Below are 12,932 nucleotides of genomic sequence, written 5' to 3'. Positions count from 1 at the left end.
TTCGGAGTGAATTAAGACTGAATTTTATTTTGGGGGGGTAAAGTATCCCTTCAAATAAGAGATGCTCTCACTCATGTGACTAACATTTTTTGACAAAATGTTGAAAAGACTTAATCTTAATTGCAATGTTAAATGTTGTCAGGAGACAGACATCAGCCAGCCTAAACATGGAGAATAATAAATACTTTTACCCCAAATTGGATGAACTTGACAGACATGTGGTGCAATTTTGATCTTTTGGAACTGAAGACAGAGTTGAGCATTTACAACCACTTCTAATCCTGCCTTTATAGGGGAAAACGTTGTATATTTTATAGCATAAAAAAACGTAAACTCAAGTCTAAATAAAATTCTTGATTATTCTTGTTCTACAGATGAATAACCCATAATTTGTTATTACATCACAATTGCATCAACATTTTCTAGGTTTCTTCTGGTTTGTCTTTATTTCTGAGTGCACAGAGCTCTAAAATACTTGATTCTGACAGGCCATTCACCACTTTCCAAGGTATGTTATTCCCAGTCAAATAGTTTAATAAAAACATTAAGTAAATATAAATATACCTTATTAATAAATGTAAGATTAATATAATTATACTGATAGCAATTCGTTTATAGCTATAGGTGCATGAATAACATCCTAAAAATACCTGACATATGTTTTCGTTCACAAAAGTAAACATGTAATGTAATTCATTGTTGTGGAAAGAGACAAAATAATGACTCTCGAACAAGATCATTTAATCCACATTTCAGGAGTAAGGACTGCCAATTTAAAGTGCTTTACATCCATAATATACAAATTTGTAGATGAGAATAAACAACCAACATGGACATGGAATAAATAAAAGAATACAAAACCATAAATAATTTAGCATCTAATCGAACAAAATGTTCTAACATATCACTAACAAAAAGAGTATCACAGGATACAGAACAAATATATGCATTGCACATAGCCATTTAATACCAGTGGTTTCAGCCGATGATAATATTTATAGTGGAACGTCATTTTTTATAATGCAACTTTCTAGAACTTTATATAAATTATACAGTACATACAGTGAGTCTGAAAACACTGTTGTGCAAATGAAAATGACTTCATTACAGTGTAAGAGCTAAAATACTACAGTACACACTTGCTTATTCAAGGTCTAAAGGTCGACAGTGTTTTGCAGAGAGAAACATTTTATTTGACACAGCAGTATTTATAAAGAAAGCTCATGTCTTGAATGGATGATGTGCATCAAGGTGGTAGAAGAGGCGGCTTAAAGGTGCAGGCCCCAGTGCAGTGGCGAGGGCTCAGCATCTTACACGAGAAATGGTGCAGCGCGTCGTGAGCTTCTAGGAAAAAGTGGATGAATCATTTAAACAAAACTTGCATGTGAAAATTTGTTTACTGTGTGTGTTCAATAACTGCTGTAATGCTGAATAGCACGCTATATTATGGCTCAATCTGGCACTACTCATGTGTGTAGATGTGCAGAAGGATTTCTTTATACTTCCCGGAGAAATGTTTCAAGTCCTTGAGTTTCCCTAACATTTCTTTGGCTTTGCTAGAATCAATACCTTTTAAATTCTGTTGAATAACATACAGTAGCAAATCTTTCTTTCATGGTCGAACTCACTGCACAAAGTGTACAAACAGGAGAGACAAAGGAAATTTCAGGTGTGAAAGATTGCATTTCTCTTTTCATGTACACATTTGAAAAGGCATCCACTTCTGAGGCTTTTAAACAAATAAACCTTCTGTCTCTGAAACTCCCTTAGACATAAATGAAATGCGCCTACACGCAGCGTAGAGTGATATAAAACTCAACAAATTCTCTTTTACACTCTAGAAAGGACCAGATAAGTGTGTGACCAGCTCTGATCAAGCTGATGTTTAAGTGTTAAACTGTAACTGGAAGTTGAATGCTCACCTCGAACAATCTGGAGCTGCTGAACCATTTCCTCTCTGTATGAGAGTTCCCTTTTCATTTGGTCTTGAAAACTGTCTAAGAAAAAATTTATCATATTTAAATAATAATTATAAGGGTACATTGTTTTGTTAGAAGAAGGACATTTTCAGTTGTAGAGCATTCTTTGTACTTGCACATTTACACTGAATCTCACATTACAAAAATGGAAAAGCACCTTTGTCACAATCTGCTTATAATAACTAAAACATATCCAATATAATATTCAGTTCTTTGAAACACAAAGAAACTTTATATACATTTATGTGAATTATTTTTGTATATTTACTTATATATACTGTATATTTAAAATATTTTGAATAAGTGAAAATAAAGTAAAACATTCCATTCCATGTTCTGCAGTCAAAATTCTCCTTTTCTGACCACATTCACAAGTCTGAATATAAACACACACCTTTTAAATTCTGGAACTCACGCTCCAACTTTTTTCTAAGCTCGACTTGCTCCACAAGTTGTTTTTGCAATTCCTCTGTTAAAAAAAAAACATATCAAAATGTTATAAATTGACCTCTCATTCACACGACAAGGAAATTTATAAGAATTATTTATTAATTGCATAGGTAGGCAACAAACTATGTTATACATAGGGATAAAAACTTTTGAAGAGAAGACTCACTGTAACTGATTAATTTTGTTAAATATAATTGTGAAATATATAAATATGCCATTGCCCTTAAAAAGGCTATTTACATATTTCCTACAGGACAAAATAACAAGAATTTACATGAATCATTCTGTTTAATAGTTAACATCCCTGCGGACAAATTATGCTGTATAGCTTTTTGTCAAAGTTGTGTATAAATCCCTTAATTGCCCCTTAAGTAAAAAGCCAGATCTTAATATCATAAAGCCCCTGTTGGAAAGATCTTCACATCTGGAAGATCCTGGAAACCAAAGATTATGCAGATAACTTGTTTTTGAAAACAGTGAAAACTTAACATAGAGGACAAAGCAGAGACTCCTGCACCACTATCATAAAATAGGTAAGAGTTTTATGGGAATTAAGATAGCTATACAATAAAACAAATCAGAAGGATGAAAACTTTTCTTGTCTAGTGGAATGCATATTAATATGTTATGTAAAATACTCTGAGGGAGTAAAAAATATTTGATAACTCCTATTTTTATTATAGCCTACAGCTTACCTCTCTAAGTATTTTTTTGTTCAGTTTAGCCTATGTTTAATCTAATATATGAGTTTAAACATGTATTCTCTGGGGGTTTGTATTTTAATTTCAAAAGTGCCATCTCATCTTCAACAGACATTGTGCTATTGTGTGTTGAGTGTAAGAAAGAACAACAGATTATGAGAATTAAATAAATAAAATTCAGCAGAAGCGTATAAAATACCTTTGGCCATGTTCTCTATGTCTTTCTCAATCGAAGACGCCCTGCTGCTGGCGTCTTTGCGCATCGCTTCCTCATCTGCAAACACAACTAATACAGTAAGAAAGTCAACAGAACGTGTTGAATTACGCGCTACAGTAAACGGGACACACCATCATTGGATTCCTTCAGGCGCTCTTCAGGGACATTGGCTTGGTCCTGATGAATTTTGGGTTCCATCTCCTCCACTGTAGACGATGGCTCTTCTTCGTGCATGTCTTTAACTAAGCAAGTGAACAACAATTAAAAAATATGCAAACGGAATGTTTAAATAAAAAACTAGGCGTCTTGAATAAATAAAAAGCATACCATTCGACGCAATCTGTTCGCGCTGGAAAGTGGCAGTTGATCCAGAATAAGAGGCGCTGATTTGATGCGTTTGCTCGTCTCTTTCACGCGCATACACCTGTAAAAAAATAAGACAATTATTTGCAACTATACACAGTTTAAACGATTTTATACGTAAAGACCCTCGAGACCCCCGATACATCAGAACGTTAAATTGAATGTGATTATTAAACATTCGCATTCAACATTTTTAATGTTCATTTTAAAACTAAGATTACATATCGAGGTCTATATTTACTCAAAACAATAATAATAATGAAACCAACAAGACAAAAATGACCACAATCCAGGAGCATCCCCGCCTTTTTAATGTTTAAATAATGCAATAATTAATCGAATTAGTTATAAAAATTAGATAAATAGTTAATACAATTTGATTACAATTTACAATATTTTTCTTTATAAATACAAAATATATACTAGGACAAGTAAAGATAATATATGTTAGTGGAGCGGATATTGTTTTTTAATTATTTATTTCTCATTCAAGAATTTGAATCCATAACTAGCTGTATTAATCTGATTAAATCTAAATGTACACTTTATCATTAAATGAAAACACTCAAACATCAAACAATTTTGTTAAAAAAGAAACTAATCAAATGCGCTTTTACTACAAAGTCTATGAAATGATGAGGGGTGATGAAGGCTATCTTGTTACGTACCTCAAAGCGCGTTGTGTGTTTATTGCTCTCAAACGGCTTTCCAAGGCTCTCCAATCCAGGCGGTCGAGTTTCACTTGAATTTGTCGTGTGTGTATCAGTCTTGATGTGCATTTGGTTATTTTGTTGATCTTGACCTTTAACCCTCTCACTCTGAGCTACGGTCAATACATGGGGGCTTCTTCGGTCATCCACAGTCAGCTGCAGACACTCCTCATCTTCGGCTACCTTGTGTGACTCTACATCCACATCCACATCCGGATCGTCTACACTGTCCACGTCCGGAGATGCTGACCTATAACTAGAACTTTCGCTTAAAAAATCCGGTGACATATAACCAGACCGGGAACCAGAATATGGACCCCTGCTGCCATATAGTTTCGCAATACTCTCAACATCTTTAACCACCGGCCTGAACGCGGATATGTAGCTTATTTTTCTTGTTGTGGCTGGAATCCCCTCTATTGACCTGCTCTCGTCCCCGGATTTCTCATCATCATTCCGGATCGACTGAGTGCTGGAGCACCGTTCGTTGTCAAGTAAACTGTCTTTAGGAGTGCTGGTGCTTCGGTCGCTTTGCTCAGACACGTCCAGTTCACTGTGTCTGCTGAGTAACACGTCAGACGGAGGCTTTGGTTGGGCATGGTGGTAGGTTGGCATGGCTAAACTGCCTGTTGTAGGCCAAAACATCGGGAACGAGGGATAGGGACTGTCCTTGGGGGTCGGCCAGAAAACACCTGACAGATTCGTTTTGTTTGTGTCTCCCATCACAACACCATCGTCTTTCTTTTGACACAGTCCAAACGCTGGGAAACCATATGGGTGTGGAAAAAGAGGTGGTGGAATTTTCTGTAGCATCCCAAAACTCTTGCTAGGCACCGGAATGACCGGGTAACTGCGGATGCTGCTTGGCACGGTCACGTTCCCCCTGTCATCCTCACAACGCAAAGTTTTGTGGGGCACCTCAGTCGGTTCACCCTGTGGCTGACCTCTAGGTCCGTGCGAACCAAGTGGGGATGATCTGCCAGACCCACCGATTGGCAGCGTCCTCTTGCGGCTGCCACCGTTAAACATGGCTTTTACGTCTTCCCAGGCATGAGACACATCATCCGCTGCGTTTTTATCGGCCAGTTTTAAGTGTCTTCTCCACGAATTGAAGTTTGCAGCGTCGGGTTGTGTGTATTTGGACTCCGGTGTGCGATGAGAGTGAAATATGAACTTATTTGGCGAGAAATACATGTTGCAGAATGAACACTTGATACATTTCGCCCTTGAGCTGTTATACCTGGCTGGAATGAAATTACCCCTGCTCCCCCATGCACATTCATGTGACACGTCAAACGCGAAATTTTCGGGTAATTTAGGGGGGCTGTGTGCGCCAAGGAACGATTTGCAGAGCCTCTCGGCCTCTCGCTTTGTTATCATTCCGCAGCGTCTCGATGAAATGGGCATAGCCCCGGCGCGCCGGAGGATTTCTAACTGGACCGGAGTGCACTGGACACAAGTGATGCCCAGGGCCACACGCCGGTTGTGGATTTCGTTATAGCTGTAGTTCTTTAAAAGGGTGTTGGATATTTGGGCAAGGCAAAGTCTCTCTTGTCCATCTATCACTAGTGAAACGATCGGTATTCCGTATAAAGAAGTCTCACTGACTTGGTTCGGCTTTAGTGGTGGGCCAGAATAAGACTGCAGGTCTTGCTTAGAGTTCGGGGAACAGCTGGAGTCTCTTCCAGCCGGCAGCGGATTTGGGAGAGATTCCATTCCTGGAAATCTGCGAGGAAGGTTACAAAGGTTGCATATAAAACATATTGATGACCAATATAAAATGTTTGTGAATTGAATAAAACAACGAATCAATTTAAGATTTTGGCACATTAGCATAATACACAAACAAAACAATAAAACATTAGAAATAACGAGAACTTGCAGTCTAAACGCCTCCCTCTACGACTTTTTAAAATACTTTTTGCAATACAAACCTCGGCAACTCCAAAATAACCATGGTTTCACCATTATATGTGTTAAACTGGTTACACAAATGATACTTAAAAATGAAATATTTAAATGAAATTTGCTGGAATAAAACCTCGGTTACTTAATCAAAGGCATCCAAAGGCCATTCTATCAGTTTTAATTTATCCTTATGAAAATTAATTATATATCCTAATATTTTGTTTAAATATCAAGAACATAATCTTAACGGGAATTAAATTATTTTCTTCTGCATCAAAATTGTGGACGTTTTCTGTGGCGAGCATTAGACCTTAATAAAATTGTTCCTACGATACCATTTTAATCTGTGTTGATAAAAGCAATTTTATGTCAGATTCAAGGATTAAGGAAAGGGGGGTAAAATATTCCTTTACCCATGTCAAACAGAATAACAAAAGGTGCAGGGACCTCTAAACCGTTTTATTATAAGTAAATATTGTGTTTATCTGTTGATAAAACAAATTGCACTACAATTAAGATACAAACCCTTTAATTTTTCTAGTGAGTTAAACGCGGTAAATTGCGCATTATTCACAAAAAACCAACGGCTTTTTTTTATAATTTAGATTGTATTTAATAAATGAAGGCGCATGCGCATTTCGCTTATTTATTTTAAGTTCGTTCATAACAAGATGTTAATTTTGTTAAGAATGATTTAATTGGGACGAATGGTGGCTATTGCAACCTCATCGCTATACAGCTACGCAGTTCTTCGCCACAGTTTGTCTCGGAGCAAACAGCCTATAAAAAACCGTAAGAATTTACATTGCAAATATATACGGATCTCACCTTTTCAGAAGAATGCGAAGTGTCTGATATCTTCGGACAAAAACGCGTCTTCGAAGCAGTGCACTTCTTGGGATGAATGCGTTCTGTTTGTCCTCTATTAGATCGTCCTGGTTATCAGGCGTCTCAGAATCCCGCTGATCCGATATAAAGTGTCCACGGGCGCTTTCTCAGTGTTTTCCTCTCAGGCCTATTAGTGCGTGTTCTCGCATCCCACTCTGTTCTCCCGCGACTAATGTTGAGGTGCGCACGGAGGGTGACCACATGCTAGTGCGGACCTCAACGACACAACCACTGAAGACACTCGACAACGTTCAAGTGACAGCCAAACTAATAGCGAGGCACTCCCACTTAGCGCCAGCATATTTACATTAACTGTTTGCCTTCGGGACCAATGGGGACGACAGTCAGTGCTGTCATTGAGGCCCGGAGACGTTTAAAGTTCACCACGTGATCTTTTAACACACGAAAGTGATTGCTTGTCTGCCAATGTGTGCGGAAGCCTGTGTGGCATTTAGAAAGAGTTTATATTACCGTGTGGTGTGTGTTCTATGTAGGAAGCGGACTGTTTAGGCTAATGTGAAAGTTCGATTTGGGAACTATTGAGGTGCTTTCTGAGGAACGGGTATGTGTTGATCCGAGTCTTTAATAAAATAAAGAATCTACTTAAATAGTTCTTCAGATCTTTGTTCAATGCGTTTCGTACTTAATTGGTTAGATGGCGAGGTATTTAAATCTTCAGATTATCTAAACCACATAGCAAGATAAACACGCAGAAAGTTGAGTTTAGGTGAATATCAATGAAATAAAGCTGAGGTTTACAAAACGATGAAATGATCTAGACCATGACCACTACAACGAGCTCGTGCATATGTCTGACCGGACCATTATATCCACAGACACTGATGTGTTTGTTTTGAGAAATGTATTCCGGAAATAAATTGTCGTTGGGTCGTAAATTATTTTTTAATGTGAATAATTCCTAATTTATTCGTTTTGCGCATGAACATTATGAGAATTATAAGAAACAGTGTAGAGTGAATAGACAAAGGTGAATAAAGAAAATAGCCTCGAGCTTTTTCATCTATATTCAGTGTCTATTTAAAAATAAACTATAGTACTGTTATTGAAATTGCATGGCGCCGGGGGAATTATATGCTAAGGAAACAATGTCTCCGGGGGCTATTTGGATCGGTCTGGGTTAGGGGTGTATAGTTGCTCGCATGTGCTCAAGTTCCCACGGGTTAGTTTAACTTTTAGGAGCAATAATTTGTTTCGAACAATAAATGTAATTTACGTGTTCCAATGCTCTAAAATCTTTAAAAGTGTGTCTCTTTTGGGTATATCAGATAAAGCGCGAAAATCAACTATATTCGATAGCCTATAGAGTGTGGGATATGCAGGAGCCATTAAATGCAGCATATCAGGTAAACAAACCCTTCATTTATTGCGTCTATAAGAAAGTTTTATATATTTGATTTAGTTTAGATTAAACTATCAAGCAGTTTAACTGATAGTCTCTAGAATGCTTGCCATCTGAAAACGAGCACTTTTTGCAATATTGATGGCGGAGGGAGGACCTGGGGAGGGAGTTTGGAGTAATGCGACCCAACCCAGCGCTATTGACTTTCACAGGCAAGAGACTTTCTTTCTCGCCAACAATAATTACCATTTTGGACTGTAATTATTCAATTCATTTAAATTATTCAGGGACCGAAATGAATGCCATATTGTTATCCTTTATTTCTTATTCGCATCCGTCATGGTTAGATTCGGGAAGGTCGGAAACCGGACACGTCGCAAGATATTTAATTTAGCCCTTTTGTTAGTCTTAAAGAAATTTGAGACCTCAGTCTGAACAAAACATTCAAAAATATTCCAGAATAGTAGAATGGAAAACAAATTAACTACATCTTTTAATGGAAATTAATTAATTTAATAACATAACATCAATAATAATCCTAAAACAAGTATGAACTATCGCAGCATGGCATGAACATTTACATTTAGCAGATGCTTTTATCCAAAGCGATTTACAAATGAGGTTAACACATGAAGCAATTTGAATAACATAAGGACATCAAAAAGTGGTCCCATATAGCCTACTAAGTATACAGAGCTGTTTTTTTGTGAGTTTTAATGTAAAAAAATTCCTGGCTCATTGTAAAATTGCTATCAGGTTTATTACATCTAACAATGCAATGAAAGTGTCAAATTAATGTCGTAGACTGTTTAAAAGGGGAAGCAAATTCTGACCATGACCAAAAATTTGATTTGACACAAAAGAACCTTTGCTCCTCTACAGGGGACACACCGGCATCTTAAAGAGCATATTAAGCATAAGAAAAGGTAAACATAAAAAGGGGAAATATGTTTCAATATCTTTTAGTAACATTTCTATATAGAGAATAAAATTAAATAAAAAATGTTTTATTCAAAAGCGTAAAAACACTAACCCAAAGCGTCTCCCCAAATTGCTATTTTAAGATTTTCTCCTGCATTATAATAATCAAATAAATCACAAAGGTAAAAAATAAACTTTCGAAATGTATTATTTTAAATTAAACCATGCACACTGATGCCCAATAAATGTTATTTTTAAACGAATTTCCTGGAGTTACATGTGTGCACTTAAAGCCTCTATTTTGCTGAATTTAAAGTTTAGGGGTTTACTACAAAGTCAGACAAAACTGTGAATGACAATGGACATTTTTAGGAATGACAGATAAAAAAATATCTCCGTGATGTCCAAGCAAAAAGGGCCTGAGCAAACGCAATATTTCAAGGTTAATTACTATTGGATTGCACGTGCTATGGCATATTGACAGATTAGAACAAGGAGAAAGCGTGTCGTGTCGTTTTAAAGCGTAAGGGAGGTTCCACTGACCCCTTATTCATTCTTGATAGACAGCTCATTTAGACATGCTAATGGCCTGCGGGGTAAAAGTAGACACAGTTTAACTTTCTTTAAAAGTTACAAGCCAAACATCTAAATATGAGCAATAGACTAGAAGATAATCACTTAAAATTCGCTTTAGCAGCGGGCTTCAGAGTAAACACTCTAGAGGTAGGCTACCAGCATAAAACCATGACCCCAATAAATTTAATTTTAGGGACAAATCAATCCTCTTCTCTTTTATCGATCCCCACTAGCTCAACACACTTGGCCCGCGTGTGAACGCTTTTTTGTTTCACTTGGAAATAGCCTTTCGATTAGATCCTTTATTAAGGGTGGATTGCTCCAAAAGGATTGGTGTGGCCAGAAAATTAAACGGTGACATTTTAATTACTGGACATTGAAATAGGCGTCGGGGTAATAGTTGTGTATGAGGAGTGGCCCACAGTCTCAACTCAGGCGGACTTAAATGTAAAAGATGCGCAGCAGTCTGCGTAATGAACGGAAAAATGAAAACGGCTCCACTATAAACGATCCAGCAAAAGACAGTCAATGAATAAGACAAGTTCAATAATTTGTAAAACATGTGGGGCTTAAATAAGAGTTGATAAAAAATGAGTGGAACATAGAAGCTGCTCTGGCTGCTGTTTAAGCAGGCTGAGAAAGTTCCCTGTATTATTGATAGGGGTGCTCAAACTAATAGGTTTGTGCTGCTTTGTGTCTTTCCTCAGTCCTGTCTATAAGGGTCAGAATAGGGTCATCAGATGATGTAGTCAGGTGACCATTTGTGACTGGCAGCTGAGGTAATTTTAGTTGTCAACTCAGAAAATTAGGTACACAACAAACTAGGCCTTTAAAACGAACTTGTCACTCTTGGTTCCCTTGACACAGGGTCACTGTGCTCGGACTCCACAAGAAGATTTAAAATTGCAGAAACAAAAGCGGTGAAAGTAATGGAATTGATTGATTTCCCCATTTGATGTTAAAAACAATGATTAAAATAGAAACATAGGAAAAAGCAATCGAGTAACTTCTAAAACCAAATAATTACATTACAATTTATTAACAAACGTGAACCTTTTTTCACAAAAGGTTCTTTGCAGCAGAGAATGGTTCTTTAGAATAAAAAAAGAAATACAATGGTTCTTTTGGGTAACCTTTGGGTAGGCCTAAATGTTTTTTAGGGAGCCAAAAATGTTTCATCTCCATGAAAAACCTTTTGTAGCACCTTTTCTGCTTCTCCAAATCTGAACCAATTTTCAAATTAACAATAAAACTAGTCTGAGACCCGCTTCCAAGTCCATCCTAGGTTATTCATGATGTTAGCAAAAAAATCAACTTATTAAGGAGGGTCATTACGTGGATCATGCTTACCTTTACAAGACAGAAAGGAAAGAAAAACTCATTTAAGTATTCCTACATTAATCACAGGCTGCACATCAAACTGTGATAATCACCTGAACACTCCATTAAAATAAAACTGCCAGCCCTAGGGAAATCTCACCTTACTCTTTAATTGTTTTGAGGCTTTGATCGGCTTTTTAATCCAAGATTAATTTATGCATTTTTAAATAACTCTACATATGATTAATAAGCTTGAAAATTAAAAGGAGTCTAAAGCAATTATAACAAGTGGTTGGTCATCACCTCATTAGATGGTGTTGGGAGATGCAGTGTGTGTGCAGCTGAAGAAGTGTGTGTGTCTGTAAGAGAGAAGCACACAGATTTACATAAAACCGTCCATAGTAACTGAAAAGAAAAACTATGCTGCATTCTGTTTATTGACTTGCATAATGCATGGCTATGGAGTTATTATGTGACTAATATGAGTTAAGCACTCCATAAAAAAAGCACTAGCAGTGCTAGTTGGGGAAACAGGAGAGCGTAGATTGGCAGAATTAGAGTGGTAGCTAAAAGGGTCAGTTTAATAATGGGGACTTTACAGATTTACATACTAATAGTTTTATTCCCATGAAAGTAAAACACAGCTCAGAGCTCCCAGACTGCCGACCACAGCCAATTTCAGTTCCACAGCGCTGGCTGTGTTATTTTGGGAATCAAATCTCTTTTTAACTAATTGTGATGTAGCACAGTTGCTTTTTTAAGTGTGGATTTAAACCATACTAAAGCCACAGCTGGTCAAGGTCAAACAAGAGACCAGGAGAGCATCGACTTCAACAGAAAATGTCTCTGCTTGGGCCAAGTGCCAAGCCTGAAGAACACAGCAGAAGAAACGCATGTTAGGGAAATCTCAGGAGTCAAAAGAGAGAGAGAGTGTGGAGAGTAAAAGCACGGGTTTCTTCAACCCGCTAATGTGTAAACAAGACATCAGTCCTCTCTTACCCAGGATGCTCATCTTCCGCCATATAAATCTGTCCCAACAGCTCTCACTCTCACACGGACGCACCTTTCTGCTGCACAGCATAACACTTTGTCTTACACCTGCTGTTTGTTATAAAGCATGTCACTTTATCTTACAACAGGAGGGCTTTGTGTTCCAAACATGACTGCTTATATAAAGCACATGTGTAGCATATATTTATCGCCGGAGCATCACAAATCTTCCCAGCTGAATTTCTTTTCAAACGTATATCATGCATAGAAACTGTAGATATTATGGAGGTTATCTGCCATGTGCGTATGTGTCCGGAACAGCAAAGAGCACAAGAAGCCTTTTGTCACAAGCAGGGCCTCATCTGTCGCCGTGGAGACCTGCTCTCAGGAGAGAAGATGGGAACAAAGGTGCTAAAAGGCAGTGTGACGGTGAGGCCATCCCGAAGCCTTTCACACACAAACACAGCTGTCAATCATTCTACACTCACACACAAACGACCACACGACCACGCCAAGAGTCCGTACTCTTTAATGCAACTTGAAAAACGT

At 37.6% G+C, this 12,932-nt stretch overlaps 1 protein-coding gene across 5 annotated transcripts; it reads right to left on the bottom strand.

Moving 5' to 3' along the window:
* Positions 1-731: 731 nt before the first annotated feature.
* Positions 732-11,880, bottom strand: skor1b (SKI family transcriptional corepressor 1b). 5 transcript variants are annotated; one of them, XR_008908818.1, is made up of 8 exons: positions 11,697-11,880; positions 4,379-6,146; positions 3,675-3,771; positions 3,479-3,589; positions 3,330-3,404; positions 2,374-2,448; positions 1,923-1,993; positions 732-1,344 (listed from the first exon to the last, which is right to left on the bottom strand). XR_008908818.1 is itself a non-coding variant. In XM_056766238.1 (8 exons), the coding sequence occupies exons 1-8, from the start codon at positions 11,699-11,701 to the stop codon at positions 1,247-1,249; spliced, it is 2,304 nt and encodes a 767-aa protein (XP_056622216.1). In that variant the 5' UTR covers positions 11,702-11,880; the 3' UTR covers positions 732-1,246. The 5 variants fall into 5 exon arrangements, 3 of the variants coding, with proteins under 3 accessions (XP_056622216.1, XP_056622217.1, XP_056622218.1); XM_056766238.1 differs by having other exon boundaries at positions 1,923-1,997; XM_056766239.1 differs by having other exon boundaries at positions 732-1,341; positions 1,923-1,997.
* Positions 11,881-12,932: the final 1,052 nt, after the last annotated feature.

The sequence above is a fragment of the Triplophysa dalaica genome, chromosome 14, assembly GCF_015846415.1.
Source record: "Triplophysa dalaica isolate WHDGS20190420 chromosome 14, ASM1584641v1, whole genome shotgun sequence".
Taxonomy (NCBI): domain Eukaryota; kingdom Metazoa; phylum Chordata; class Actinopteri; order Cypriniformes; family Nemacheilidae; genus Triplophysa; species Triplophysa dalaica.
Note: the sequence above shows the minus strand (reverse complement) of the source record. Positions and strands in the feature narration are given on the sequence as shown.

Excerpts from the sequence above, each read along its gene's own strand:
- skor1b (XM_056766238.1), bottom strand. Across the intron at positions 3,590-3,674 it reads CGAACAGATTGCGTCGAATG|TTAAAGACATGCACGAAGAA; the intron begins GTATGCTTTTTA and ends TCACTTGCTTAG. Across the intron at positions 1,345-1,922 it reads GCAGCTCCAGATTGTTCGAG|AAGCTCACGACGCGCTGCAC; the intron begins GTGAGCATTCAA and ends ACTTTTTCCTAG.